Here is a 27892-nt window from a genome sequence, read left to right on the forward strand (position 1 = left end):
ATCTGGCCACTCCTTGGGTCAGCCCCCTCGTCACGTGACGGACAGGCGCAAGGGGTTAAAAGCCAGCCCGTTGGGAGGCAGGAGCTCACAGCCTAATAAAGACCCTTATCTAAAACTGCCTGGCGTCTTGCCTTTTCTCTGGCCTCCGCCAGGCCACTACAATATAATATATATACATATATCTATCTATCCCTCTAAATATATATATTATATAGATGTAATTGAACCATGTCAAAATCTTCAAGGGTCTACCAGTTAGCTGCAGTTCCTCCAGGCTTTGGAAGACACAAGGTTCCTCCAGACTGTGGAACATACAGGCTGGGTCACAAAAACGGATAGTCCATTTCAAGGCAAGATGAGGAGAAAGTTCTTCATTTAAAAAAGGTTGGGATTCTCTATTCCAGAGGACCGCGGATGGTCAGTGACTGAATATATTCAAGAAAAAGACTAATACATTTTTGGTAACAGAAGGAATTAAAGTAGAGTGAGATAGTGCGTGAAGATGACGCTAGGATGAAAGATTAGCAACGATCTTCCTGACCAGCTGGTCAAATATGAAGGGCGGCACAGTGGCGCAGCGGTAGAGTTGCTGCTTTACAGCGCCAGAGGCCCGGGCTCGATCCAGATGACAGGGGCTGCCTGTACAGAGTTTGTACGTTTTCCCTGTGGCCGCGTGGGTTTCCTCCGGGTGTTCTGTATTCCTCCCACACTCCAACGACGTACAGGTTTGTAGGTTGATGAAGTCTGATGAAGGGTCTCGACCCGAAACATCACCTATTCTTTTTCTCCAGAGATGCTGCCTGACCTGCTGCGTTACTCCAGCTTTTTGTGTCTCTCTTCGGTTTGTAGGTTACTTGGCTTCAGTAAAAGTGTTTCGGAAAGCGTTATTGTATGGAGCGATTGCAGGTCTGTGCCTACGCGGCGGGCCAAAGGGTCAATTTCCGCGGTGCATCTCTAAAGTCTAAAGGCTAATTAGATCTATTCCTTCCTCTACTGGGAACCGCTGCCAGGAACATCACGGTGTGTGACTCTAGTTTAACATCACCTGCAGTGGAGGGAAATGAATCTTTTTTTTGTGTGACAATGGTGCTGATTAAGCAGCTGCTTTCTCTTGGACTCTGCAAAGCTTCACACACTATTTTTGGACTTGCATGCATCCCGTGAAGGGAATATTCCATCACTCTCCTGAAATGCTATGTGGGCATTGGAAAGGCTCTGGGGAGTCAGGAAATAAAACATTCATCACACAGTACGCAACCTCCGACCGCTTTTAATTTTTGTTTACATGGAGTCCTACAAACTATGTTTCTGGTCAATGGTGGATGCTCTATTTAATTCCCTACCCAAGGATGATAATGGCCTGTCAGGGGAAGCACAGCGGAATAGTTTCTGCCTCACAGCACCAGAGACCTGGATTCGATCCTGACTACGGGTGCTGTCCACAGAGCTTCTACATTCTCCCCGTGACCGCGTGGGTTTTCTCCGGGAGCTCCGGTTTTCTCCCACACTCCAAAGATGTGCAGGTTTGAAGGTTCATTGGCTTTGGTAAAATTGTAAATTGTTCCTAGCGTGTAGGATAGACTTAGTATATCGCTGGTCAGCGTGGACTCGGTGGGCCGAAAGGCCTGCTTCCGCTCTGTATCTCTAGACTAAATCTTTCCTTGCTTACCTCAGATTCATATTTGCACATCTAGTTGCATGAACTGCTTTGACAAAGGTTGGATGTGGGAAACAGGGTGGCAAAATGAGCACAACTTGCTGAGAAACTGATGTGGTAAAATTCTGTTAAATTAATTCGTGTAAGATGAAAACTCCCAATGAATAAGTCCCGTTACAGAGCATTCCAACAAGAGTGTTGTCAGGCAGATCGGAATTTCTATTAATGCCCTTATGTACTGGGAAGGCTGAAGTCATGAATAGATCAGACTGCTTCTTTTAAAGACGTGGAGGGGAAAGTGGAGATTAAAACAAGTATTTTTTCAGATGAGCAGCATTATTAGAACATTCGAGCAGAGAATTAAGTGTTTTAGTTTGGTGATACAGCGTGGAAACAGGCCCTTCGGCCCACCAAGTCCATGCCGACCAGCCACCACCCATCCACTAGTTCTATCCTACTCACTAGGGACAATTTACAGTCAATTAACTATAGCTGTAAATAGAGAGAGACACAAAATGCTGGAGTAATGCAGCGGTACAGGCAGTACCGCTGGAGAGAGGGTACGATGACGTTTCAGGACGAGACCCTTCACACCAGTGATGCTGCCTGTCCTGCTGAGTTACTCCAGTATTGTGTGCCTATCTTCGGTGTAAACCAGCCTCTTTAGTTCCTTCCTACACATAACTATAAACCTGCCCATTTTTGGAAAGAGAGGAAACCAGAGCATCCGGAGAAAACCCACGCAGTCGCAGGGGGAACGTACAAACTTTATACACACAGCTGCCGTAGTCAGGTCCAAACCCTGGTCTCCGGTGCTGTAAGTCAGCAACTCTACCCCTACCCCACCGTGCCACCCTCAGAGTCTACATGGGTCTTCCAGTGTCCTGACCAACATGCCTCCATCAACAACCATCATAGGCCCTCCATTCACTGCTATTTTGTTTAGGATCTTACTACGTTTTTTGTCATTAGTCTGTACATTTACACAAATCTACATGTTAAATCATTCGTTACCTCTGGAGTGTAATAACATTTTTTTTACATTAGTATCTGTTGCTCAATCACAGAAAATAACTTTCAACCTCAATTATTCCCTTTGGTTACAAACCCAAGATATTTAGTTTCTTGTGTTGGGAAAAATATCCAGAGGATTTTAAATTTTCTAATTTTAAATTTCTAATAACAAAGTTCACAACTTGGTTGCTGAGTAAATAAATACAATTTATCCTCCACATTAAAAATGGGGATTGTAAATACTTCTCTCGACAGGATTACAGAGAAGTGTAACATGAGTGATTATGTAATCATTGATACGGCAGCGGCTTTAGAATGATACTATAGAACTTTATTTATTCCAGGAGGGAAATTGATCTGCAAACAGTCATAAAAACACAAAATATATGAAACATGAAATTAAAGTGACGAGTGGAAAGGATTATGGGTGTGGTGGGGGGGTGGGGGGAGGAAGTTGGGGGAGGAAGTTGGGGGAAAACTGGGTGTCATTCTGTAAAAGTGGAGAGAGGCTCACTGGCAAAATCATTGAGGCATCAGGTAGAGCAGCAAAGTGCATCAGTTTGAGGTCATCATCCTCTTTGAATAGAAGGCAGATACAAGCTACGAGTTATAAAAATTGCAAGAGCAAGGAACTAGAAACAGCAGCTGCGGGACATGTGGCAAGATAGTAAGTGGTGATTTTAACTATAAATTTAGCGTAGCTATTAATAATCGATAGACATGTTACTTGGAGGAACACCTCCTCCACCTTCAAAAACTGCATCACCTGGACCCACTACAAGTCTTTCCAACACTGCATCAACAAAAGTGCATCGTTATGCAATTAAGCTTTAGTATATAAAATTGATGAAATGTTAGATTCAATTGTAAAGGCAAGAAGACATTAATTGGTGTTATCTACAGACCCCCAAATAGTATCCCGGATGTAGGGTGTAAGATACAGCAGGAGTTAAAACTGGCATATAAGAAAGGTAATGCCACTGTGGTGATGGGCGATTTCAATATGCAGGTAGACTGGGAAAATCAGGTTGATTCTGGACCCCAAGAAAGAGAGTTTGTAGAGTGCCTTCAAGATGGATTCTTAGAGCAGCTTGTAATGGAGCCTACCAGAGAAAAGACAATTCTGGATTTAGTGTTGTCCAATGAACCAGATTTGATAAGAGAACTTAGGTAAAGGAACCATTTGGAGGTAGTGATCATAATATGATTAGTCTTAATCTGCAATTTGCGAAGGAGAAGGTTAAATTGGAAGTGTCAGTGTTGCAGTTGAACCAGGGGCCGGGGTCACAGTCTTAGAATAAAGGGGAGGCCATTTAAAACTGAGGTGAGAAAAAACTTTTTCACCCAGAGAGTTGTGAATTTGTGGAATTCTCTGCAACAGAGGGCAGTGGAAGCCAAATCACTGGATGAATTTAAGAGAGAGTTAGATAGAGCTCTAGGGGCTAGTGAAATCAAGGGATATGGGGAGAAGGCAGGCACGGGATATTGATTGGGGACGATCAGCCATGATCACAATGAATGGCGGTGCTGGCTCGAAGGGCCGAATAGCCCCCACCTGCACCTATTTTCTATGTTTCTATGTTTCTAGATGCAATGGTGGCTTAATTTGTGACAATTTTAGGCCTCATTGAGATTACTTTTTACATCACTTTAAAAAATGTATGGATGTTCTGTTTCAATGGAAATATACTGATCGCAGCTTCTGATCTGTAAACTCTGATAAAAATCTTAAAGTCCAATGTGCACAAGGAATTGAAATGATTAAATGTCTTTGAGGCAGTGTCCTTTGTTATGGCACCATTGACGTGACGTGCCAGTGTTCAGCACACACATCCTCAGCTGAAAAGTGTTTTCTTTGAGATGTCAGCCTTTCTTGAAGCAGTTTGCTGAGGAAGTTGTCAAAACAGAAGAGGTTTCTTTGTACTCTCCAACGGCGCCTTATCTCACCAAGTCTTTCATTTTCTAAGATATGTAATTGTTATTTAATTTGTGCGTTAGATTATTTTACAAGAAAAAAATGTCTTCCAATATTCAGAAAGTTAAAGCATCATCACCTTTATCTGTTGAGAATGCAATGGTAGTTTCTAAAGATGCAACTTACAGAGGGAGTGAGAGAGAAAGTAAATGTGGTGTATTTGGACTTGAAGAAAGCTTTCAGTACTTCCATGAGAGATTACTGTGCAAAATTAAACCACGTGGGATTGAGGTAAAATGTACTTCATGGACAGGGAGCTGAATGGCAGATAGGAAACAAATAGGTCGCTTCTATTTTGACAGAAAGTATTTTTTATTTCTCAAAACATTTTCTATTTTCAAAATATTTTTGAATTCCTTCCACACGCCTCACATTTCACATCATTTTACTCCTTACTCAAACTTTGTCTCCTTCTCTATCCCTTGCCTTTATCCATCTACTAATCAACCCTTCTTCACCTGTATCCACCTATCACTTGCTCGGTTTTGTCTCATCCTAACCGCTTCCAGATTTCTCCCCCCTATTACAATCAGCCTGACGAACGGTCCCGACCTGAAACATCACCGACCCATGTTCACCAGAGATGCTGCCTGATCCACCAAGTTCCTCCAGCACTTTGTGTTTTTTGCAATTTCACCTGATCCTGATTATCAATTCATCCACGATAAAGCCCTAATCTATTTTCACATCCTACCTAGTGTTCCCTCACTGCCCCTCATTCCACCATATAGGGCTAAAAATAAAATTACACAGGTACTCAAACTGTACCAGCAATTCTTGAGTACTCAGTTGCGCAGCGGTAGAGTAGCTGCCTGACAGCGCTAGGGACCAGGCGTTCCAATCCGACTATGGATGATGTCCATGTGGAGTTTAAGAAGATAACTGCAGATGCTGGTACAAATCAAAGGTATTTATTCACAAAATGCTGGAGTAACTCAGCAGGTCAGGCAGCATCTCGGGAGAGAAGGAATGGGTGACGTTTCGGGTCGAGACCCTTCTTCATGTGGAGTTTGTATGTTCTCTCTGTGACCTCAGGGCCTGTTTCTGTGCTGTATCTCTAACCTGAACAAAACATTTTCTGGACTGTCAATCTACTTGCTGGTGAATACATGCCAGCTCTGCACTTAGCTTCATACAGATCGACAGTCCATTATTTTGTAGCTCACGTTGTCATGAATTCCAAGAAACAGCACAATTGTAGAACTCCCTTTGTGTCAGATTATACACCAGCGGAAAATAAGCAGCAGTATCACTATAATCTTACTTCTATTGACAGCCCACAATACCTGTGTTTGGACACCCAGAGCAAATATGAAGTCCATGTGGACTAACAAATGCAAGTTGCTCCTCAATTATGATAGTCAGTAAAATATACAGCATAAATTAACAGATTTGTATATTCAAGTTATAATGTTTAAGCATTTGAAATCTCTATAACCGCGATTAGTCTCAGTAAAAATAAGGAGGAAAATAAAAAGTATTTAATGAAAAGCCTGATCATTACCATAGTGATTGTACAGGAGATGCCTTTGGAGACAGCATGTCGAGAAATTAATAAGTAATTAGTAAGAAATTAATACGAGGAACTGCACATGCTGCTTTATTAAAAAAATGACATGTAGATCCAGATAAGCTGCCTGACCCATTGAGTTACTCCGGCACTATGTGTCATTTTTTTGTCCAGGAACTAAACCTGGTAAAATAAATATTAAACATTGATAACAACCCATTTATTTCCTGGCTTTCAGTGGGTTCAGTTTCACTAAATGGTCATCCAAACGGCATGGCTGGGGATATGATAAAGGAATAAGTAAACCTTCAAAATAACGGACCACGGTGGGAGGGATGGTGATTGTCCGCTGTAACCGAGTGAGGGGGGTAAAGTTTAACCCAAGGCCGGAGGGGATAAAGAGGGTGTATGGGGGAAGGGGGGGGGGGGGGTTAAACAACAGTAATTCACAGGCCGGGGAGCCACAGAGCCCCCTGTCCCACACGCAGTGCACCGGGACAGACCCGGTAACTCTCTCCCCTCCCGCAACTGGAAGCTGCCATCACGTGGCGTCAGCTCATTGGGTAATTGTGACGCAGAGAGTCCCTTCCCCAGAGTAAAGGAATCGAGAACCAGAGGGTACAGGTTAAAGGTGAGGGGGGAAAGATTTTGTAGAAAACTGAGGAGTAACGTTTTCACACAGAGGGCGGCGGGTGTATGGAACGAGCTGCCAGAGGAGGTAGTTGAGGCAGGTAGTATCATGTTTAAGAAACATTTGGACAGGTACATCGATAGGACAGGTTTAGAAGGATATGGGCCAAATGCAGGCAGGTGGGACTAGCGGTGGATGGGGCATATTGGTTCGTGTGGGCAAATTGGGCTGAAGGGCCTGTTTCCATGATGTATGAGTCTATAACTTTAATCGGCAGATGTGGTGCGGGTGGTGCAGTGTAATAGGAGCCTCGGTCCACTATAGCTGAAATCCGCTATGTAGAGGGCCGTTATTCCGAGGTTTTACTATGCAGTTCATCGATATGAGCGGGCAAGATCATCTCTGACCCCTCTCACTCTGACCACAAAATCTTTGAAGCTCTTCCCTCTGGAAAGCGACTCCAGACTGTCAAAGCAGCCACAGCCAGACATAAAAACAGTTTTTTTTCCACGAGTAGTAGTTCTACTCAATAACCAAAGTCTGTAGTCTCTTTTTTGCTCTGGTTTATTTTCACACACATGTTTAGACCGTAATGTTGTATCCTTATTGTTTTGATGTGTTTATGCTTTATTCTTAATTGTTAACTGTATGTTTATGTTGTCATTTGTGAGCGGAGCACGAAGGCACATTCCTTGTATATGCACATACTTGGCCAATAAACTTATTCATTCATTCATTCATGTTGATGGGACATCTAGCCAACTGTGATTATCCAGAGTATATACAATAAATGAGTATAAGCAAAGAAAATATGCCCACCAGATCTTGCTCCATAAAGCACAAACTAAACCGTGCGATGGCACTTCCAGTCAACAATGCAACTATCAGGGGTGAGAGAAAGGGGAGGCTTCCCAATAATCATTTAAAACAATCCATGTAACGCAAGGCTATGCCCTTGCGCAAATGTTTAAACCCAAGCATTAATGACAGGTGCACATGCCACCAGAAGAGGCAGCTAATTAAATTTTTTGCATCTGCCCCTAGCATTGTTCCAAGACAAACTGCCAGTGAAATAAAATTTCAAAATAATTATGCTGGTGTAAATGTTTTCAAGCTGTAATCTGCTTCAGACCATTTAAAAACCAATTAAAATACAGTACCTCTCTTGAATCTGTGGTTCACCCCATCTCCATGCCCTGCACAGGGAAAAGAGAAAACCATGATGTTAAATTGAGGAATTAATTACTTTGACTTAAAATCATTAAGTATTTCCATTTTAATGAACTTTGTATTAGCAAAGTGTCTAATTCAAAAAGAAATAGGTTAACAGATTTATGCAAAGTTAAAATCACCTCAGACAGAAGGCATCTAATTTGGCTGAAAGATATTTTAAACAGTTATTTACAGAACGGGGTGCATATTTTCCAATTAGCGTTGAAATTCTGTGAATATTAGTGATGCCATTACTCAGATTACACAGACTCTGCAATCCAAATCAAAAGGCCTACAAACATCAACCATTCACTTGGCGAGCCAAGCTCATTTGAACTAAGGAATAATAAAGGATTAGCGTCATAGAGTGTTGAAACAAACCTTTCGGGCCACACTGACCAACATGTCCCATCTACATTAAACCCACCTGCCTGCATTTGGCCCATATCCCTCCAAGCTCTGTCCTATCCATGTACCCGTCTAATTGTTTCTTAAACTTAATAGTCCCTGCCTCAACAACCTTCTCTGGCAGTTCGTAGACACAAAATGCTGGAGTAACTCAGCGGGTCAGGCAGCATCTCTGGAGAGAAGGAGTGGGTGACGTTTCCGGTCGAGACCCTTCTTCAGACTAATGTCAGGGGAAGGGGTGGGACTCTGGCAGTTCGTTCCATACACCCATTGTGTGAAAAAGTTACCCCTCAGATTCCTATTAAATATTTCCCGCTTCACCTTGAACCCAAGTCCTCCGGTTCTTGATTCCCCTACTCTGGGGAAGGACTCTGTGCGTCTACCCGATCATGATTTTATGCACCTCTCTAAGATCACCCTCATCCACCTGTGCTCCAAGGAGTCCCAGCCTGCTCAACCTCTCCCTGTAGCTCAGACCCTCTCCCCCTGGCAACATCCTCCTAAATCTTCTCTGTACCCTTCGTAACTTGAGAACATCTCTCCTACATTGGTTGGTTACATATTATTGGGGGTAACAATCAATATTAGATCATTCTGCAGCAAATTAGGTAATGTTTAAATTTAAAAGCAACATTGAAAATTTAACAGTCAAAATGCAAGACAGGGTTAAAATGGTAAGAAACAAAATGGGGAAGGACAGATTCAATAACATTCACATTAAAATGTCTACAATTTCATACACGATAGCAATCATTTGAAGTTCTGTCAGCAAGAAAAAATGTACGTTTCTTATTGAAGGTCTTTTATGATTATCTCACTGAATAATATTATTACTGTCAGTAAACCAGAGGTTCCAAAAGCTTCATTATTACATGTTATGATTTGTTTCAATCCCCAAGGCATTCAAATCTTATAAAAAGAGACACCAGACAGAATAATCCTTCACATGGTTTGACTGTAATTTAACATTTAATAAACTTTATTTTGCAGTTATGTGGAAAAAGGCCAGTAGAATTTTGGAGTGCAAGCATTTCTAACCCATAAATATTGGCAGAATTAAATTAAAATTATTAAATATAGTTCTTCCCCTAGAAACCCCTGAAATACACAATGGATTAATCACTATTTAATGTTAATAGCCATTGGGGTTGATGAGAAGGGGGCAGATAATATTTGAAATGTCCTTTGCCTAGGTTTAACATTTGAATACAAATGTCAATTATTATGAAGATTTCAAGCAACTTAAAACTCTTTTCACATTTAGACAGTGGGAAACAGAAATGCACTGATAAATCCATATGAATTGTTGGGATTAGTCAACTTGGTATATATATATATATCTTTAAAAAAATCATTAAAAATTCTCATAATTTAATCTGTAAACACTAAAGTCAACAGAAAGCAATGCACTATCAGGAGTGATTCTCGTTCGAATTTTAGTACCACATTCTGAACCAAATCCTCAATTCCCATAATTTACCACACAAACCTCACTTTGCTTTCTTTATTGATTACAATGGGACCTAAATGTAATAGCCCAACAACCGGGTGTGGATATAATAATGTACAAATTTACTTCCTCCCTCCCCCCCAAGTAAATTAGTCAATAAGCGTGCTGAGTGCAATCCAGACAGCATACTAACTTCCAATTATAATGTTCATAGCATCAACCAAAGGCAACTATGCTGGCGACTGGCTGGATACATCAGCAGGGCCATTACATTAGAAAGAAGGTCATGTTGATCGACAACACACTGAGACACTGGCGGGGAACGTGGGAAGGAGGAGAGATATCCCGAAAGCTGGGAGGATCTCAAGGAACGAATCCAGATGTCAGAAAGTACAGGGAGTCTTTATCCTGAAGGTCAATGTCAAGAGTCGAGTCACAACAACCTGGATACATTGTTGCAAGAAAAATCAATGTCCACGCACATCAATAATCAAGGACAGGAAATGCATCCTCAAATGCCACGTCTTATCAACAGGTCTCAATTTTCAATTCATCGCGCCCCTAAATCACCCACCCACCAACAATCGCGACCAATTATTATTTAGCCTTTACACTTAAGCACTCCCTTTCCCCTCTGCTGCAAAGTTCAAGCCCTTACTTTCACAACTTACACACACACATCATCCACACATATGTTCACTGATATGTTTACATTACAGTCACAGGACAGACATAACAGAAAAATGGACACAAAATGCTGAGTAACACAGCGGGTAAGGCAGCATCTCTGGAGGACAGGTATAGGTGACGTTTCAAGTCAAGACCCTTCTTCAGACTGAGAGTGAGGGGAGAGGGGAACTAGAGGTATGATCAGTGCCGGCTCCGATTTGTTTTGTACCTTTAGTTAGGTTAATTGGCTGCGATAAAGTTTGTAAATTGTCCATACTATCTAGGATAGTGTTAGTGTGCGGGGATCGCTGGTCACCGCGGATTCAGTGGGATCAAGGGCCCGTTTCCGCACGGCATTGCTAAACTAAACTAATCATAAAAGTGGCGAGAGTAGAATTAGGCCATTCAGCCCATCAAGCCTACTCTGCCATTCAATTATGGTTGATCTTTCTCTCCTTCCTAACCCCATTCTCCTGCCTTCTACCCATAACCTCTGATGAATCAAGAATCTATCTATCTCTGCCTTAAAATATCGATGCAAGCAAAAAAAAACAACAACAAAAAACAGCTTTTCCTTTCGCTTCCCCCCCCCTAAGCTGACTGTTGGCACGGCCATGTCTGTGGTTTGCCCACCACATCTCTACTATCTCGTAGCCTTTGTTGTCCGATTGAAATGCTTTGATTTGCTCCCAAAGCTCAAAAGAAACCGGGTCTGAAAATGGCTGCAAAATGAAGATATCGCAAGTGTAGCCGCGAGCCCAGGCAACAATGCGCAAGATGAACAGCCCCTTGTCATTTTCATGCTGGGCGCTGAGCAAGTAATCCCTCTCAGTGGATACACGTCCACTTAATGGAGCTCTGCAGCTGGAGAGAATCATTATTTTGATTGTTGCCATGTGGGTCTGGTCTCTATCTAAAGCAAAAGATGTAGAGTCAATTCCCCTTGAACAGAGGACCTCAATGATCCCCTGTACACAGTAGAGATTTTGCAAATATTTCCATCTCCACAGCCGTCTCACAAGCATCCATTGGTGCACTCTCCCTGATGGCCATTGGCATGCCCCGTGTTCAGCATTGTGGTTGCAGATGTTGGCAGATTTCAGGCAATATTTGTCCTGGAGGTGCATACATCCTCACATATTGCTCTGCATTCAGGATCATGTAGCCAAGTTTCCCCACTAAATATCCTGGGACCTTATAGACCAAGCGCAGAAACAGGTCCTTTGGCCCATCCAAGTCCGCGCTGATCGGCGCTCACACTAGCCGACACACTGGGGACAATTTTACCAAACCCAATTAACCGACAAACATGTACGTTTTTGGAGCATGGGAGGAGACTGGAGCACCCGGAGAAAACCCATGCAGTCACGGGGAGAACGTACAAACTCCGTACAGACAACACCCGTAGTCAGGATTGTACTCGGGTCACTAGCACCGTAAAGCAGCAGGTTCACCGCTACGCCACTGTGCCACCCCGATGCAAAGGAGCAGAGTTTGGCCATGCGGCCGATCGAGTCTGTTCTGCCATTTGATCAATTTTACCCCCCCCCCCACTCCATTCTCCTGCTTTCTCCCCGTACTAATCAAGAACCTATCAATCTCCGCTTTAAAAACACCCAATGACTTGGCCTCCACTGCAGTCTGTGGCGAGGAATTCCACTGATTGACCACACTCTGGCTAAAGAAATGCCACCTCATCCTCCTCCTGTCATCCTATGCTATTTTGCACGACACCTACCAATCCTTCCTTCTGTTCAATGGGGAAAATGCCCAAAGTCTGCAACTAATATGTGTAGAGCCGTCAAGGTTGACAGCAAGTTATTCTGCACGAGGCTTGCATTCCCCAAAGACTTTTTCAACTGCAGAAAACCACCAACACTTTGTAAATCTACAGAGAGAACTGGAAGATATCCTTCAGCAAAAACTACAAGGAAAGATCAATGATGCAAGGATGATCCCTTTGGAGAGGCGTCGGGATTTTTCTCTGTTGGTGAATAACTGAGAGTGGACATTAGGTGAAACAATGTTATTCAAATTGGCACGGGTTCCTCTGCAAAGCCCTGGTTGGCACTTGTGTAAGGAGGAACTGCAGATGCTAGTTCAAACCGAAGACAGACACATAAGGCTGGAGTAACTAAGCAGATCAGGCAGCATTTCTGGAGAAAAGGAATAGGTGATGTTTTGGGTCAAGACCCTTCTTCAGACTGAGAGTCAGGGAAAGGGGAACAAGAGACATAGGCAGTACTTAGGAGAAATGCAAAATATGCAAAAAGTAACGACAATCAAGGAATCGTGGGCGGGTCTAGTAGGCATTGAGTTCATGTTAATACTCTTTCAATTGGTATAATTCCCAGTTCCTTCTTCACTGTAATGGTACAGTGGCAGAGCAGTAGAGCTGCTGCCTCACAGCACCCGAGCTGCAGGTGCTGTCTGTGTGGGGTTTGCACGTTCTCTCTGTGACCACGTGGGTTTCCTCCGGGTGTGATGGTTTCCTCCCACTTCCCCAAGACGTGTGGGTTTGTAGGTTATTTGGCCTCTGTAATTTGTCCCTAGTGTATAGGATGCATGTGGGATAACATAGAACGAGTGTACTGGCGATCGATGGTCGGCGTGGTCTCAGCAGGCATAGGGGCCTGTTTCCACACTGTATCACTAAACTAAATTGTGCATGTGCCACGGACAATATTTTAAAACTCAAAAGAGCTCCTCTAATATGCAGATGCTAGTTTACACTGAAGATAGACACAAAATGCAGGAGTATCTCAGCGGGACAGGCAACATCTCTGGAGGGGAGTTACAGGCCGGAACCCTTCTTCGGGTTCTGACCCAAAACTTCACTCACTCCTTTTCTCCAGAGCTCCTGTAATGCCTGGTTTCGCTAAGTTCACTTTCACTCCTTTTGTGTGTAACGCAGAAGAACAAAGTCAGGCAGCCCTAATGATATTCATAGTGTAAGAAAATAACTGCAGATGCTGGTACAAATCGAAGGTATTTATTCACAAAGTGCTGGAGTAACTCTTCTTAAGGGTCTCGACCCGAAACGTCACCCACTCCTTCTCTCCTGAGATGCTGCCTGACCTGCTGAGTTACTCCAGCACTTTGTGAATAAATACCTAATGATATTCACTTCAATTCGATGCAATCAATACAGTTGGAAGGTAGAAAGAACAAAAATGGCCAGCTTCTTAATAAAGCTACTAAACTGCTTTTGTCCACAAGAAAGGCAGCAGGGTGACACAGTGGTAGAGTTGCTGCCTTACAACGTCAGAGACCCAGGTTCGATCCTAACTGCGGGTGTTATCTGTATGGAGTTTGCACGTTCTCTCCGTGACCTGGGTGGGTTTTTTTCCCCAGGAGCTCCGGTTTCCTCCCACACTGCAAAGACGTACAGGTTTGTAGGTTAATTGGCTTGGTATACGAGTAAATTGTCCCTAGTGTTTAGGGTAGTGTTAGTGTACGGGGTGATCAATGGTCGGCGTGGACTCGATGAGACAAAGGGCCAGTCTGAAGAAGGGTCTCAAACCGAAACGTCACCCATTCCTTCTCTAGCTGAGATACTCCAGCATTTAGTGTCTACCTTCGATTTAAACCAGCATCTGCAGTTTTTTCCTACACTGTTTCCACGCTGTGCCTTTAAACTAATAAAGTGTTAATGAAAAAAAACTAAACTAATAAAACTAACCAAGAGGTCAACTAAAGCACAAAATGGTTGAACCTTAACAATGAAAAACTAAATTCATTGCACATTCCTTATTGCATAATAGTCCAGCAACAAATGACGTTGTAAATATTTAATTAAAATTAAAATGCCATAGACCTTCAACATCCTCAGAAGCTTGAAAGTCGAGAAAAGGCTAACCAGATAATTGTGGACCCGAGGCCAAGTTCTCTTGTAGTGCAAGTGTGAAACAATTATTGATTAGCATGCTGTCTTTCAGCAAGTGGAAGCACCAAGCTGTGTAGGAAACTCACTTCTAATAATCTGCTGGTTCCAATATGTCACCGGCTGTCATAACGCCAGGCTGTTATGAACAAAGGAGGCACAGCATAGACCTCGGAAGTTAGCAGAGACACTTCAAGACACAGGGTAGCGGGCAGCAAAATCATTTGATGCACCACCGACAGATTGGGAAAAAAATATTGCAAAATGGGTTTTGCAAAACCAGGGACACAACTTGAAATGGGGCGCGTTTAAATTTTAGTGCGTTTATTTATGAGATGCAGCAATGAGTTGCTAACCAGCGCAACATCAAAATGTATTCATTGATCTTAGTTTCCAATGCCATCACTGGCCAGTAAAAGTTAAATGCAGCAATTGATGAGAGAATTTTGACCCCCCCCCCCCCCCCCCATAAAAGCAGCAATTCCAACCCACCAGAATGATTGGGAGCAACCTTCGTTTACCCTTGCCAAGCTAAACCCCCTCAATATAGGGCATTATCAGCCATTATTAACGTCCCTGGTCTTTCATGTTAACTTGAAGAGTTATACTTGCACAGAATGCAATCAGTTCGAGTCCAGAGAGTCAGTGATGAAAGAAAAGAGATGGCAGAGTTCCTCACCAAAATATCCATGAACTTACCGGGAGTTCTGAACCTGGAAAAATGCATTATTCAGAAGCTGGGACACAGGTGATAGTATTACTATTTGGGCCAAAGGTCCTTCTCCTGTCTATGTTCTATAAATCTATGAAGATGTTCCCAGAGTCTGGGCATAAAGGGCAGTGTCCAAATGCAGCTACTGAGCACAGATGATGTGTCTCATAAGAATTGTTCCAAAGACTCAGCCTGCTACCCTTTGGTTTGTACAGATGAGCATGTAGCACCTGCTTTTAGTAAAGGTCATCTCTGATCAAAACTCTCAGTTCCAGAATTGACAATCCCATGGGTCAACCCCAAAACCTCCGTTTTGGATCGAGATCGAGTCTGAAGTAGAGTCTCGACCTGAAACCTCACCCATTCCTTCTCTCCAGAGATGCTGCCTGTCCCACCGAGTTACTCCAGCATTTTGTGTCCTTCTTCGGTTTAAACCAGCATCTGCATTTCCTTCGTACACATTTCCAGCACTGTTATATGTTCTCTCTCGTGTTCTCGTTCATCTGCTTCTATTTACCGCATCCATTTCCAAACCTCTTCCTCTTAGCAAACCTCTCTTCCAATTGTCAAACTTTTCCAGTTCTGACGAAAGAACCAAGGAGTGGCTCGACCCGAAACATCACCTTTTCCTTTTCTTCAGGGATGCAGCTTGACCCACTGAGTTACTCCAGCATTTTGGGTCTATCTTCAGTGAAGAATCACTGACAGAGTAGAGATTGTGGAATCACACCATATACCAAATGGCAAGAAAAAAATTGACAGAGTGGGCTGGGCTGAATGTCCCTTCATGATCTTCCACTGGCCTTTGTTACCCGATGCCAGGAGTGGTTAAATTGCAACTTGCCCAGAATTCTCCAGACTTCTGCACAATTTTTTCCAAAAGGCCCACCAACAAACAGGCAATATGGAATGTTAGCTGAAAACGCGGGACAATAAATCAGACAAGTCCAGAAAAAAATGTGCAGACATCGAGATCAGACATCTCAAGATGACAGAATATAGTGACCTTAATAAAGTGTGAGCATTTAGACATCTACTTGTTTCCAACTCTCTTTGTTATGTCAGCTGCTGTAAAGACGTTTAACATCCATAAAAGAACAGCCTTCAAGCAATTTGTCTGCACCTTTGTGTCATAGAATTCTACAGAGAACATTCTGTACACGTTTAAAAAAATAAAAATCCATCAATCCACTGAATAAATAAATGGCAAAATAATTTTTAGTTCCGCTGATCAAGTGTCACTGATTCAGGCTTTGATGAAGTACAATTTTTCAACCTTGTGGACATGCTGGGCATTTCAGGAATCGATTGTTAATTCATGACCTGTTGGCAATCCTACTGTCGATAAAGCAAGAGAGGCACACATAGTGCTGGAGTAACTCAGTGGGTCAGGAAGCATCTCTGGAGAGTGTGGGTAGGTGACGTCTCAGGTCGGGGCTGTTCTTCAGACCAATTGTAGGGGGGGGGGGCGGAGGGAGGAGGGAGGAGGAAGGAAGCTGAAAGAGGAGGGGAAGATAAAGCCTGACAAGTGATAGGTGGAAGGTGAACACAAAAAGCTGGAGTAACTCAGCGGGACAGGCAGCATCTCTGGAGAGAAGGAATGGGTAACGTATCGGGTCGAGACCCTTGGTGGATACAGGTGAGGGGGATTTTGATAGGCAGATGGTTGGACAAAGGACAGAGATTAAAAGACTACAGGTGTGAGATAAGGTTCGAAGAGGTGCAAATTGAGAAGCCAAAGGAAGGAATATAGGTGGCAGGGGTGGCGGAGGGAAGAGGAGAAAGGGGGGTGCGAGGGGAAGAAAGGGTGTTTTGGTAAGTTATCTACAGTTGAAGAATTCAATGTCTGTACCGTTGGGTTGCAAGCTGTACAAGTGCAATATGAGGTGCTGTTTCTCCAGTTTGCCTGCAGCCTCACTCTGACAATGGAGGAGGTCCAGGACTGAAAGGACTGGGAAGAGTTAAATGGTTTGTAAGTGGGAGATTCTGTAGGCCTTGGCAAACCAAGCACAAGTGCTCGGCGAAACAAGTCTATGTTTGGTCTCACCAATGTATGGGAGGCGACATTGGAAACACCAGACGCAGTAGATGAGGTGCACGTGAACCTCCGCCTCACCTGGAATAACTGCTGGGGTCCCTGGATGGAGGTCAGGGTATAGGGAGAGATGTATGTTGCATCTCCTGCGGTTGCAGGAGAAAGTACCTGGGGAGGTGGTTTGGGTGGGAAGGGATGAATGAACCAAGGAGTTGCAGAAGGAGCAGTCTCTGTGGAAGGCAGAAAGTGGTGGGGATGGGAAGATGTGACTGGTGGTGGGATATACCGATTTATTTGCAAGGTATAATACATGTCCTGTCTCCAAGCTTCTGAACAAGCCTAATTGTTCCATTCAGTGTTTGACTGATAGTGACCAGGTATGCCTGGTCACTCTTCTTTCCAAAGATTACTCATGTCCTCACATAGATAAACACAAACCTACACTACTCCACACCGCACACCTTCAGATTCAGGGATAGTCTCTTCCCAGCAGTTATCAGGCAACTGAACCATTCTATCAACAACTAGAGAGCAGTCCTGAGCAAAGCAAAAGAGACCTTTCGACTATCTTTAATCTGACTTTATTTTGGACTAAACGCTATTCTCTTCATCATGTGTCCGTACACTGTAGATGGCTTGATTGGAATCATGTCATGTATTTCTGCTGACTGGTTAGCATGCAACAAAAAGCTTTTCACTGTACCCCTGTCTAGATGACAATAAAGTAAACTGTTTTATTTTATTTGAAAAGATCAATAATTTTATCTATATTCCTTTATATATTTAACAATACAATGCAGGTAACGTTGATATATTCCATTGATATAAACTAAATAGCTTTCCTTTTATTTGAAAATATCAATAATTGTATCTATACTCCTTTACATATTTAACAATATGATACAAGTATCTTTGATATATTCCATTTATATCATAACATACTCTCTTTTAAATTATAATAATCCACTTTTCAGAATCTTCCTGTTCTCTTTGTAGGTTTGGAGTCAGAATTTCACATTGCCTCTGTACTTGAACTCTGTTCTGCGCCATTGTCGGGCTTGTTTTCATTTAGTTTGTCATTTCCTGATACCTGCACAGGATCCAACTTGGACACAATTCCCTGCTTCCCCCTGGTCTTGGCTCATCTTCAGCAGAGCCCTTTTGATCTACAACATCACTTTGGATTTTGTCGCCAATTTCATGCCAGTGTCTCGTGGGTCCACAAATCTCTCCTATCCTCCCCATTTCTCACTTCTGAGTAACTGACTTGCTCGAAGGGGCAAGAACATGAACTCACTTGTTTTGCTTGAAATTGCATTCCTTTGGTTTCGTGTCACGGCGATGCTTACAACACAATGGCTTCCGTCCGACGACCAAAAAATATATATAATTTAGTTGAACAAGGTTCAGACATGTTTGCAGAGTTCTTTCATCACCGTTTCTATAGGTGTACATCCTGTGGCTGTGGGCAAATTTTTTTCTGTACTTCAGCAAGAAACCAGTTTCACGCCGAGTTTTAAATATTCCTGTAATACTTGATACTCAGCATTATGTTTCACTTGAAACAGGTGAAGTGAAAGAATGATGGTATTTTTTTGTTAGAGGTACAGTGCAGAAACAGGCCCTTTGCTCTGACCAACGTACACGAGCACGATCCTACATACTAAGGATAATTTAGAATCAAAGCCAATTAACCTACAGCACCTTGAGTGTGGGACGACACTGGAGTAGCCGGGGAAAACAAACGCAGTCACAGGGAGAACATACAAATTCCATACACACATCACCCACAGTCAGGATCCATACCAGGTCTCCTCTGCTATAAGGCAGCAACCCCACTGCTTCGCCACCATGCCACCCCTGGTATGTTTAATACCTTTCATTTCCATGTGAATTATGAGTAGAGTAGACAGAATAGAATAGACACCTCTTGCCTCGGGGAGCACAGTGGCACAGCAGTAGAGTTGCTGCCTTTCAGTGCCAGAGAGCCTGGTTCGATCCCGACTACAGTTGTTGCCTGCAGGGAGTTTGTACAATCTCCCTGTGACTGCGTGGGTTTCCTCCCACTCTAAAAAGAGTACACAGATTTTTAGGTTAATTAGCTTTGGTAAAAAAAAATGTTAACTGTTTCTAGTGTGCAGGGTCGTACTCGTGATCGCTGATCGGTGATCGGTGAGGACTCAGTGGGCCAAAGGGGCCTATTTCCCCGCTGCATCTCTAAAGTCTAAAAGGAAGAAAGTTGGGATATGGGTGATGTTGTTAAAGAGCTCTTTAAGTGAATGGTAATACAAACATAAATGTCATTTTATCTACCGAATGTTCAGAACTGTAATGCAAATCCATATCATGAGCCTGTATTAGGAAGCTTGTATTCCCCTTTCACAGAAGCGTACTTGCACTGTTTGAAAAGGCCCCACCACACCTCATCGATGCACCCATAATGCAAGACAGTGAGACAATGGTGGATCAATTCCATTTTCTCATCTACGCATCTCACCCATGTCCTCACTTTCAGCGTAGGAAGGAATTGCAGGTGCCGTAGATAGACACTCAAGGTGCACCCTTTCCAACATCTTTCCTATAAAAGGGTGACCAAAACTGAGCACAATACTCCAAATGCGGTCTCACCAAATGCTAAATCACGAAATGCTCGCATTTATTTCAAGGCTAGAATACAAAATTAGGGATGTAATGCTGAGGCTCGATAAGGCACTGGTCAAGCCACATTTGGAGGATTGAGAGCAATTTTGGGCACCATGTCTGAGGAAGAATGTGCTGGCTCTGGAGAGGGTCAAGAGAAGGTTTACAAGAATGATTCCAGGAATGAGTGGGTTAACATATGATAAGCGTTTGACAGCACTGGGCCTGTACTTGCTGGAGTTTAGAAGAATGAGCAGGGCACCTCATTGAAATGCACCGAATAGTGAAAGTCTTGGATAGAGTGGATGTTTCCACTGCTGGGAGAGTCAATGACTCGAGGTCATAGCCGCAGAATTAAAGGATGTTCCTTTAGGAAGATGGAGGACTTTCTTGAATCAGAGGGTGATGAATCTGTGGAATTCTTTGCCACAGAAGGATGTGGAGGCCAAATCAGTGGATATTCTTAAGGCAGAGATAGATAGATTCTTGATTAGATTGCAAAAGGTCCCGAAAAAACAAACATCCTAATTAATAAGACTCCAAGTTCTGACTCCATCGTCTCTGAACAGATATCCCTGTGTTTGAGGGATAGCTTAGGATTTCAATGTAATATTGCAGAAGGCCACAGAAAGCATGAAGGCAAAGCCAGTCACTGTACTAGCATCTGAATGTGCATTTATTTCACAGGTACACCAGAATTGCTGTGATTGTTTTTTCAAGCGTGCTAATAATATCTCCTTGCGCATCACATCCAGCTCAATCACAGCTGAACTATTATAATGTAACATTCAACTCCACAATCCGAATGCCATTAGTACTCATGGATCATACATTTTATTCTCTAAATGTTGCCATTTCCCTTATTAGGAAATGAATCATAATTTTATCTTCTAGTTATTTTTTTTACCCAAATGGCCATTGCGTCTTCAGTAATGGGCTTCTCGTGCGTGAAATTAGACTCCAACAGGCGTGATGACCTTGTAGAACAAGCCAACGCAATCAAGGCAAAACTGTTATTTAACGCACAATCCTAGATTATCCATCAGGCTATAAGCAAGGATGTATAATTAGATTCAGATCTGAAAAACTATTGGAGACATTAATAAGAATGATAAAAAATTAACCATCTCTCAATAGGCACCCAATAAAGCAAGAATCACCCTTGAAAGCTTCTCACAATTAGCTTAGTTTTCAGAAGTTGTTTTACATCGACAAAGCTTATTGTTTAAAATATTTTATTGAGAACTACACAATGCTTGCTGGTAGCCAGAAAATAGGGTGGCTCAATGATGCAGCTGGTAGAGCTGCTGCCCCACAGCACCAGAGGCCCGGGTTCAATCAATGATACTTTATTGCCACATGTACCTAGGTACAGTGAAATGCTTCTTTTTGCATACAACCCGGTAAAATCATATTGCAGATCTCACCTTGGCAGTACACGCCTGGCGCCACATTTCTGGCGCAAAGTTACAAGAGTCGACCGAACACTCGTATCTTCCTTCCCCATGTTCTGCCTTCCAAGTGGCAACAACCCCCCTCTGCCAGGACCCCCCTTCATTCTAGGTGGCCTCCTTCACATCTCCCCTTCATCCTAGATGTGTCTCCCTCCCCCCCCATCCCCATTTGTTCTAGGTAGCCCCCTCCATCCTGATCTTGGATTCCGTCTGTGTGGAGTTTGCATGATCTCCCTGTGATCCCGGGGATTTCCTCCGGGTGCATCACTTTCCTCCCACATCCCAAAGATATGCAAGTTCGTAAGTTAATTGGCCTCTGTAAATTGCTCTGCATGTGCAAGGAGTGGATGTGAAATTGGGACAACATAGAATTAGTGTGAACGGGTGATCGATGGCCAGCATGGACGGTAGGCCAATGGGCCCGTTTCCATGCTGTAGCCTGTAGACCTATCCATGCCATGCCAACAAAGTGGGCATGCGGCCACCAAAATGTGTACATAAGATGGAATTCTCTCCTCATTCCATGAAGTGCCTCAAAGATCAACATCCAACATGCCCTGTGTAAGAAGGAACTGCAGAGGCTAGTTTAAACTGAAGATAGACACGAAAAGCTGGAGTCACTCGGCGGGCCAGGCAGCGTCTCTGGAGAGAAGGAATGGGTGACATTTTGGGTCGAGACCCTTCTTCGGACTGGTTAGGGATAAGGGAAACGAGAGATATAGACAGTGATGTGGAGAGATAAAGAACAATGAATGAAAGACATGCAAAAAGATAACAATGATAAAGGAAATAGGCCATTGTTAGCTGTTTGTAGGGTGAAAATGAGAAGCTAGTGTGACTTGGGTGGGGGAGGGATAGAGAGTGAGGGAATGTTGGGGCTACCTGAATTGAGAGAAATCAATCTTCATACCACTGGGCTATAAGCTGCCCAAGTGAAATTACAGGATGCTTCATCCCACATGACCTGATGAATTCACCATGCAAATGACAGTTAACTTCAAGTAAATGAAAGTAACCCCGAATTCAGCAACTCAGAGCTTGAAAACAGCAGTACTGAAACAGCCTGTTTTAAAGATCACCCAATACTCCTTTAAAGCAGTGGATACAGGCGAGGGGGGAGGGGGCTTTGATAGTTTGGACAAAGGCCAGAGATGATAAGACAGAAGGTGTGAATGCCCCATCACTTCACTCTTCCAGCTTTCCTGCACCCCTCCCCCTCCAAAAAAAAATCTAACCCCGATATTGAAATAATATTATGCCATAACATTTGTGGAAGGTTTGTCATAGTCCCAGAGGCAATTATAAGCAATAATCATTCCAGCAATTATTATTTCCCCAAACTGCTCAGTAATGTACAAGTTGAAGTGCTTTAAATAAGAAATTTACTAATTTAGCCAATTCTCTCTGTGAAAATCCATACAAATAAATGTGTCATCATTGCAAGGACCTACGCAGAGGTTAAATGCTTATCCTGAGCATGTCACTAGAGTTTGCTCTCCGATACTTTCCAGCAGTTCATTCAACAGCAATAATTGGAATTGTCGAGATGGATTAATTGACTTCTGCCTCAGCTGGGAATTTGTCAGCAACTCGAAGACCAAATGATGGATAAAGACACTGGACAGTCAGGTCAAAAATAAGAATCTGCTGACATTTTTAACATTTCAAATACAATCGGCACCGTTCACCTGGAAACAGCGTTGTCGGAAAATCAATTTGCATCAAACGTCGGCTTGAAAAGTCGACTTTTAAAAAGAAAAAGAAAAAATTAAACCAAGTAAGACCCGAGCGGCAAATTTTCATGTAGAGAACGGTGCATAATAGAACCAGTCGTCAGAGGATGAAGTAGAGGTGGGTGTAATTAGGACATTTAATGGACACTTGGACAGGTACATAGATAGGAAAGGTTGGGTGGAAACATGGACTACATGCAGGCAAGTGGGAATAGCTCAGATAAGCAACTTAGTCATTATGGATGAATTGGGCCAAAGAGTAGTTTCCCTGCTGTGTAGCTCAATGATGTTAAAGTTCATGCGATATTCAAATTTAACAAAACTATCGATACGGTGAAATGAAGGGAGGGGGAAAAGGAGAACACTTTCATAATGTGTGTCTGGAATATATTACATGTAAAGCTATTGATCTCTTTTCACGGCCATTTTCTCCTATATCTGCCACAAATATTGTTGCAAATACAACTTCAGCCAAAACATGTAGGGTGCAGCTTAATTGTCTGCTTTTGCATGTCAAAGACGCTCCATCCAAGACCGCATGAAATTGCAGAGAGTTATGGATGCAGCCCAGACCATCACGCAAAGCAACCTCCCTTCCATTAACTCCATCTCAAGTTAATTTGCCTCAGCAAGGCCACCAGCATAATCAAGGACCAGTCTCACCCCGGTTACTCCCTCTTCTCCCCTCTGCCATTATGAAAGAGGTACTGAAGTTTGAAAATGCATACCTCCAGTTTCAGCCACAGTTTCTTCCCAGCTGTTATCAGGCAACCAAACTATCCCCTCTTCAACTAGGGTGCAGTCCTGACCTCCCATCTACCACATTGGAGACTTTCAAACTATCTTTAATCGGACTTTATCTTACATTAAACGTTATACGCTTTAACCTGTATCTGCACACTGGATGGCTTGATTATGTATAGTCTTTTCACTGACTGGATAGCTTGCAACAAAGTTACTTCTCACTTTCCTCGGTACAAATGACAATAAATTAAATTCAACTAAGATCTGATAGAGATCTTGAAGAATTGTGCTAAGAAAGAATTTCAATCATTCAGATAAGCCAAGGTTGACAAATTACAACCCATAAAATGTGGTTGGGAATGATTACAAAAATATCTTTACGGGGGAATTGGACAGGTTCCCGTGGAAGGGCCAACCACAGGCAAAATAGCTGGAGTGAGATATTGAGCTAGTAGCGGCTCTCTCTCTCGAAGTAGATGATGGTCTATGTTCCGTTGTTTTTATGAACTCTCAGGTGGCTTATGAGTCCAATGCTGGCTTTGAAAGTTCTTCAGCATTCAGGGCAGGTAATTCCGGATGTCAGATCGGGCTTTGTTTGTTGCTGCCTCTCTTTCCGTTTACTTCTCTTTTCTTCTAATTCTGCGCATCTGTCGACTTCGAAGGTCGCTGTTCCTTATTGGATGATGGTTCGCCAGAGTTTCCTGTCCTTGGCATTGGTTTCCCAGTTGTCGATGTTGATTTCACATTTCTTCATGCTGGCTTTTAAGGTGTATTTTGAATCTCTTCTTTTGTCCGCCTCTTTTACGTTTGCCTTCTTTAAGCTGGAAGTAGAAGGTTTGCTTTGGTAGATGCTCATCTTCCATCAGAACAACATGACCGCTCCATCTTTGTTGGTTCTTGATGATGAAGGCTTCGATGTTCGATGTTTTTGCTTCATTCAGCACGCTGACATTGGTTCTTCTGCCTTCCCAGATGATATTTAAGCTGCTTCAAAGACATCGTTGATGGAACTTTTCAAGTGTTTTCAGATGGCGTCGGTATTGAGCTAGTACCATTATGGTGAACTAAGTGCTGAAGGCTTCCACAAGTTATCTGTGCTTCTTTCCTCAGCAGTAAAAATTCAAAGAGTGAAAAGACTAGGGAACTCTTCAACTCCTGAGCTTCAACCCACTGCGGTGATGGAATCTATTGTAAAAGTACTCCCTTAAGTCCTTTTGAATTGTTTATCCATATTCTACTGGAAGTCAATGGTTACGTTAAAAATAGGGACGGGGATACACAACATTTTGTTTAGCTCCTATTCCTGCAGCAATTTACAGAGCCAAAACACATTACCACTGAATGGGAGCTCGACTAAAAAGCTTCTGAAAATAACGACACACTACGTTAAGCGAAATAATCATGTTTTTAAACCTAACAGTCTGTATGACTGGTGTCAGACTGCATTACTGTGAGCTTTCCTTACATGCAAAAAGGAAGTCATTCTGTTCAAACGAGCATCTTCACCACCTGAGGGCTAACATTAAGAATGCTGGAAGTGGAAGGGAATACTGAGAGGCTTTGAACTCGAGTGCATTGTGCATGCGAGTGAGGACATATGGTGCTTTTACAGGAATACGCAAATTTGCTGATTTGATAGCGATTCTTTTAACAAGCATTAGGCTCACATCATGAGCAAAGATTTGAAATAGTTTGCAAAGCCATAACTCTCTGGATCCATCAGGGACATACTGACTTTAAATCATTCATGAGAGGACTTGATTTATCTATTTACATCAGTATTAAGTATGTGAATTCCTTCTATTATTGATGAAGTAGGATATTTCTGTGAACTTAGTTTATTAAAAATTTTTTTTTTAATGATCAGTCCAAAATAAATGCAAAATATTTGAAAACTAATTAATTGGAAAGACTATTGAATGAAGAGGGGATTGGGATGATTTGCTTCAATCATTCACATGTCATCTGTGGCTCTGCCTTCAACACTTTCACATCTCTTTCACCTCAAAGGAATATTTGGCAAATTTTCCAGGCACAAGAGGGTACACAGTGGCACAGCTGATCGTTCAATCCTGACCTCAGATGTGCTGTCCGTGTGGAGTTTGCACCGTTTCCCTGTGACCGCGTGGGTTCTGTCCGAGTGCTCTGGTTTCTTCCCACATCCCAAAGACGTGCAGTGTTTTTTTAGGCTGATTGGCCTCTGTGGAAAAAAACCCTAATAGGTAGGGAATGGATGAGCAAGTGGAATAACAGAACTAGTGAGAATTCGTGATTAATGGTTGACATCCACTCAAAAGGGCTGAAGGGCCTATTTCTATGCTGTATCTTTAATATTAAAACTAAAAGCACATTTTGTTACACTTTGCTTTCATTGGGAGATTGGGAATCTTCTTCACCAATTAATTGGCTTCTAGTAAGTATTTCATTTTTGCTTTGAGTAATTTGGCCAAAATCTCATTCATCGTTACAGATAACCTGATTTTTGACAGGTCACAGTTTGTGAGTGCTTACAGCACAAATTGCCGGTTGCAATTCCTTAACGATAACAGTGATCACATTTCAAAAGCTACTGAAATGGCAGGACTCTGGAACGATGAAGGGGGAAGAGGATTGAGGAAAAAATGGCAATAGCGAAGAGAAAGGACTTAAATATTATTCAGACAGCTTTTCCCAATCGTTCATACATCATTTCCACTGTGCCATCAAGAGTCCATTGGTTGGACAGTGCTGGGTACATTTTGAAAGGGCTGTGAAAGGTGCTACATACAAACGAGTCATTTTCGCAAGAGCAGAAGACCATAAGGCAAAGGATCATAATTAGGCCATTCGGCCCATCAAGTCTACTCTGCCATTCAATCACGGCTGATCTATATTTCCCCCTCAACCCCATTCTCCTGCCTTCTCCCTGCAACTCTTTGACGTCGTTAGAACAATTAGTAATAGTGTTTGAACACAAAAGTGCAGATGCTGGAATCTTGAGCAAAAGATAATGTGCTGGAGGAACTTAACGGGTCAGAAAGGATCTCCAGACTGCCGAAATAATATTTACTCTTTTCATCTGTAATTGTTCTTGGACAACACAACTAAATTAGATCAACAAAATGAAAGGTGTATAATTAATTATTCATTGTTCAATATGAAGATTGAACAGCAAGGAAATCCCCCATGTTTGTCTTTTTAAATCATCTTGAAGTGAAAATGTTACACTAACAATTTTCATCTTTAATAAGTTAAAGTGTCAAAAATGAGTAATTTGCCTTTGAATTTTTTTTTGCATGATTATGAGTCAGTAATTCAAAAGAACAAGATAATTAATGAAAGAATAATGAACTGCCAGAAATTCCTCAGACGTCCATTTCTCCTCCCACCTTGCTTCCATTCTGCAAGGCAACCAGATAACACGTCACAGTCATCAATATAGCACAAACACATTTGCCAGGTATTTAAGTAGTTCCTAGGTTGTGATGGTTTAAATTTGTGTGGTGGCAGAATAATGTTTAAGTTCATTAGTTTAGGTTGGAGATACGGTGCAGAAACAGGCCCTTCGGCCCACCGAGTCCGCACCGACCAGCGATCCCCGCACATCAACGCTACCCTACACACACTAGAGACAATCTTTCACATTTACACCGAGCCAATTAACCTACAAACCTGAATGTCTTTGGAGTGTGGGAGGAAACCGAAGATCTGGGAGAAAACCCATGCGGTCATGGGGAGAATGTAAAAACTCTGTACGGACGGCACCCGTATTCAGGATCAAACTCGGGTCTCTGGTGCTGTAAGGCAGCAACTCTATCACTAAGCCACCATGTCGCCCATAGTTATAGGAGCAGAATTAGGCCATTCGGCCCATTGTCTACTCCACGATTCAATCATGGCTGATGATTTAGTGTGTCCTTTCCAATCTTTACATCATAGTTTTTATACTTGGTGGTGAATGTTTGTTTAATTGCCATCATCCAACAAATACTTAAAATACAAAATAATTGCACAAATTTCATCTGAACTTGAACCTCATAACACCAATGGCACTTCTGAATGTAATGCTTCTGAAATTATTAAGACGGAATAAAATTGTGTTAATTGATTGCGAGTAAACAGTCTGAAGAAGGGTCTCGACCTGAAACGTCACCCATTCCTTCTCTCCTGAGATGCTGCCTGACCT

At 42.6% G+C, this 27892-nt stretch overlaps 1 protein-coding gene across 1 annotated transcript in view; it reads right to left on the reverse strand.

The window, feature by feature from the left end:
• The window catches only part of clstn2a (calsyntenin 2a), a 413239-nt gene that overhangs the window by 281783 nt on the left and 103564 nt on the right, over nucleotides 1-27892 (reverse strand). The window contains exon 2 of the mRNA XM_078410820.1: nucleotides 7948-7983. Within this exon, the coding sequence (XP_078266946.1) occupies nucleotides 7948-7983 (36 nt within the window). The remainder of the gene's footprint in view (nucleotides 1-7947; nucleotides 7984-27892) is intronic.

Source organism: Rhinoraja longicauda, chromosome 13, assembly GCF_053455715.1.
Source record: "Rhinoraja longicauda isolate Sanriku21f chromosome 13, sRhiLon1.1, whole genome shotgun sequence".
Lineage (NCBI taxonomy): Eukaryota > Metazoa > Chordata > Chondrichthyes > Rajiformes > Arhynchobatidae > Rhinoraja > Rhinoraja longicauda.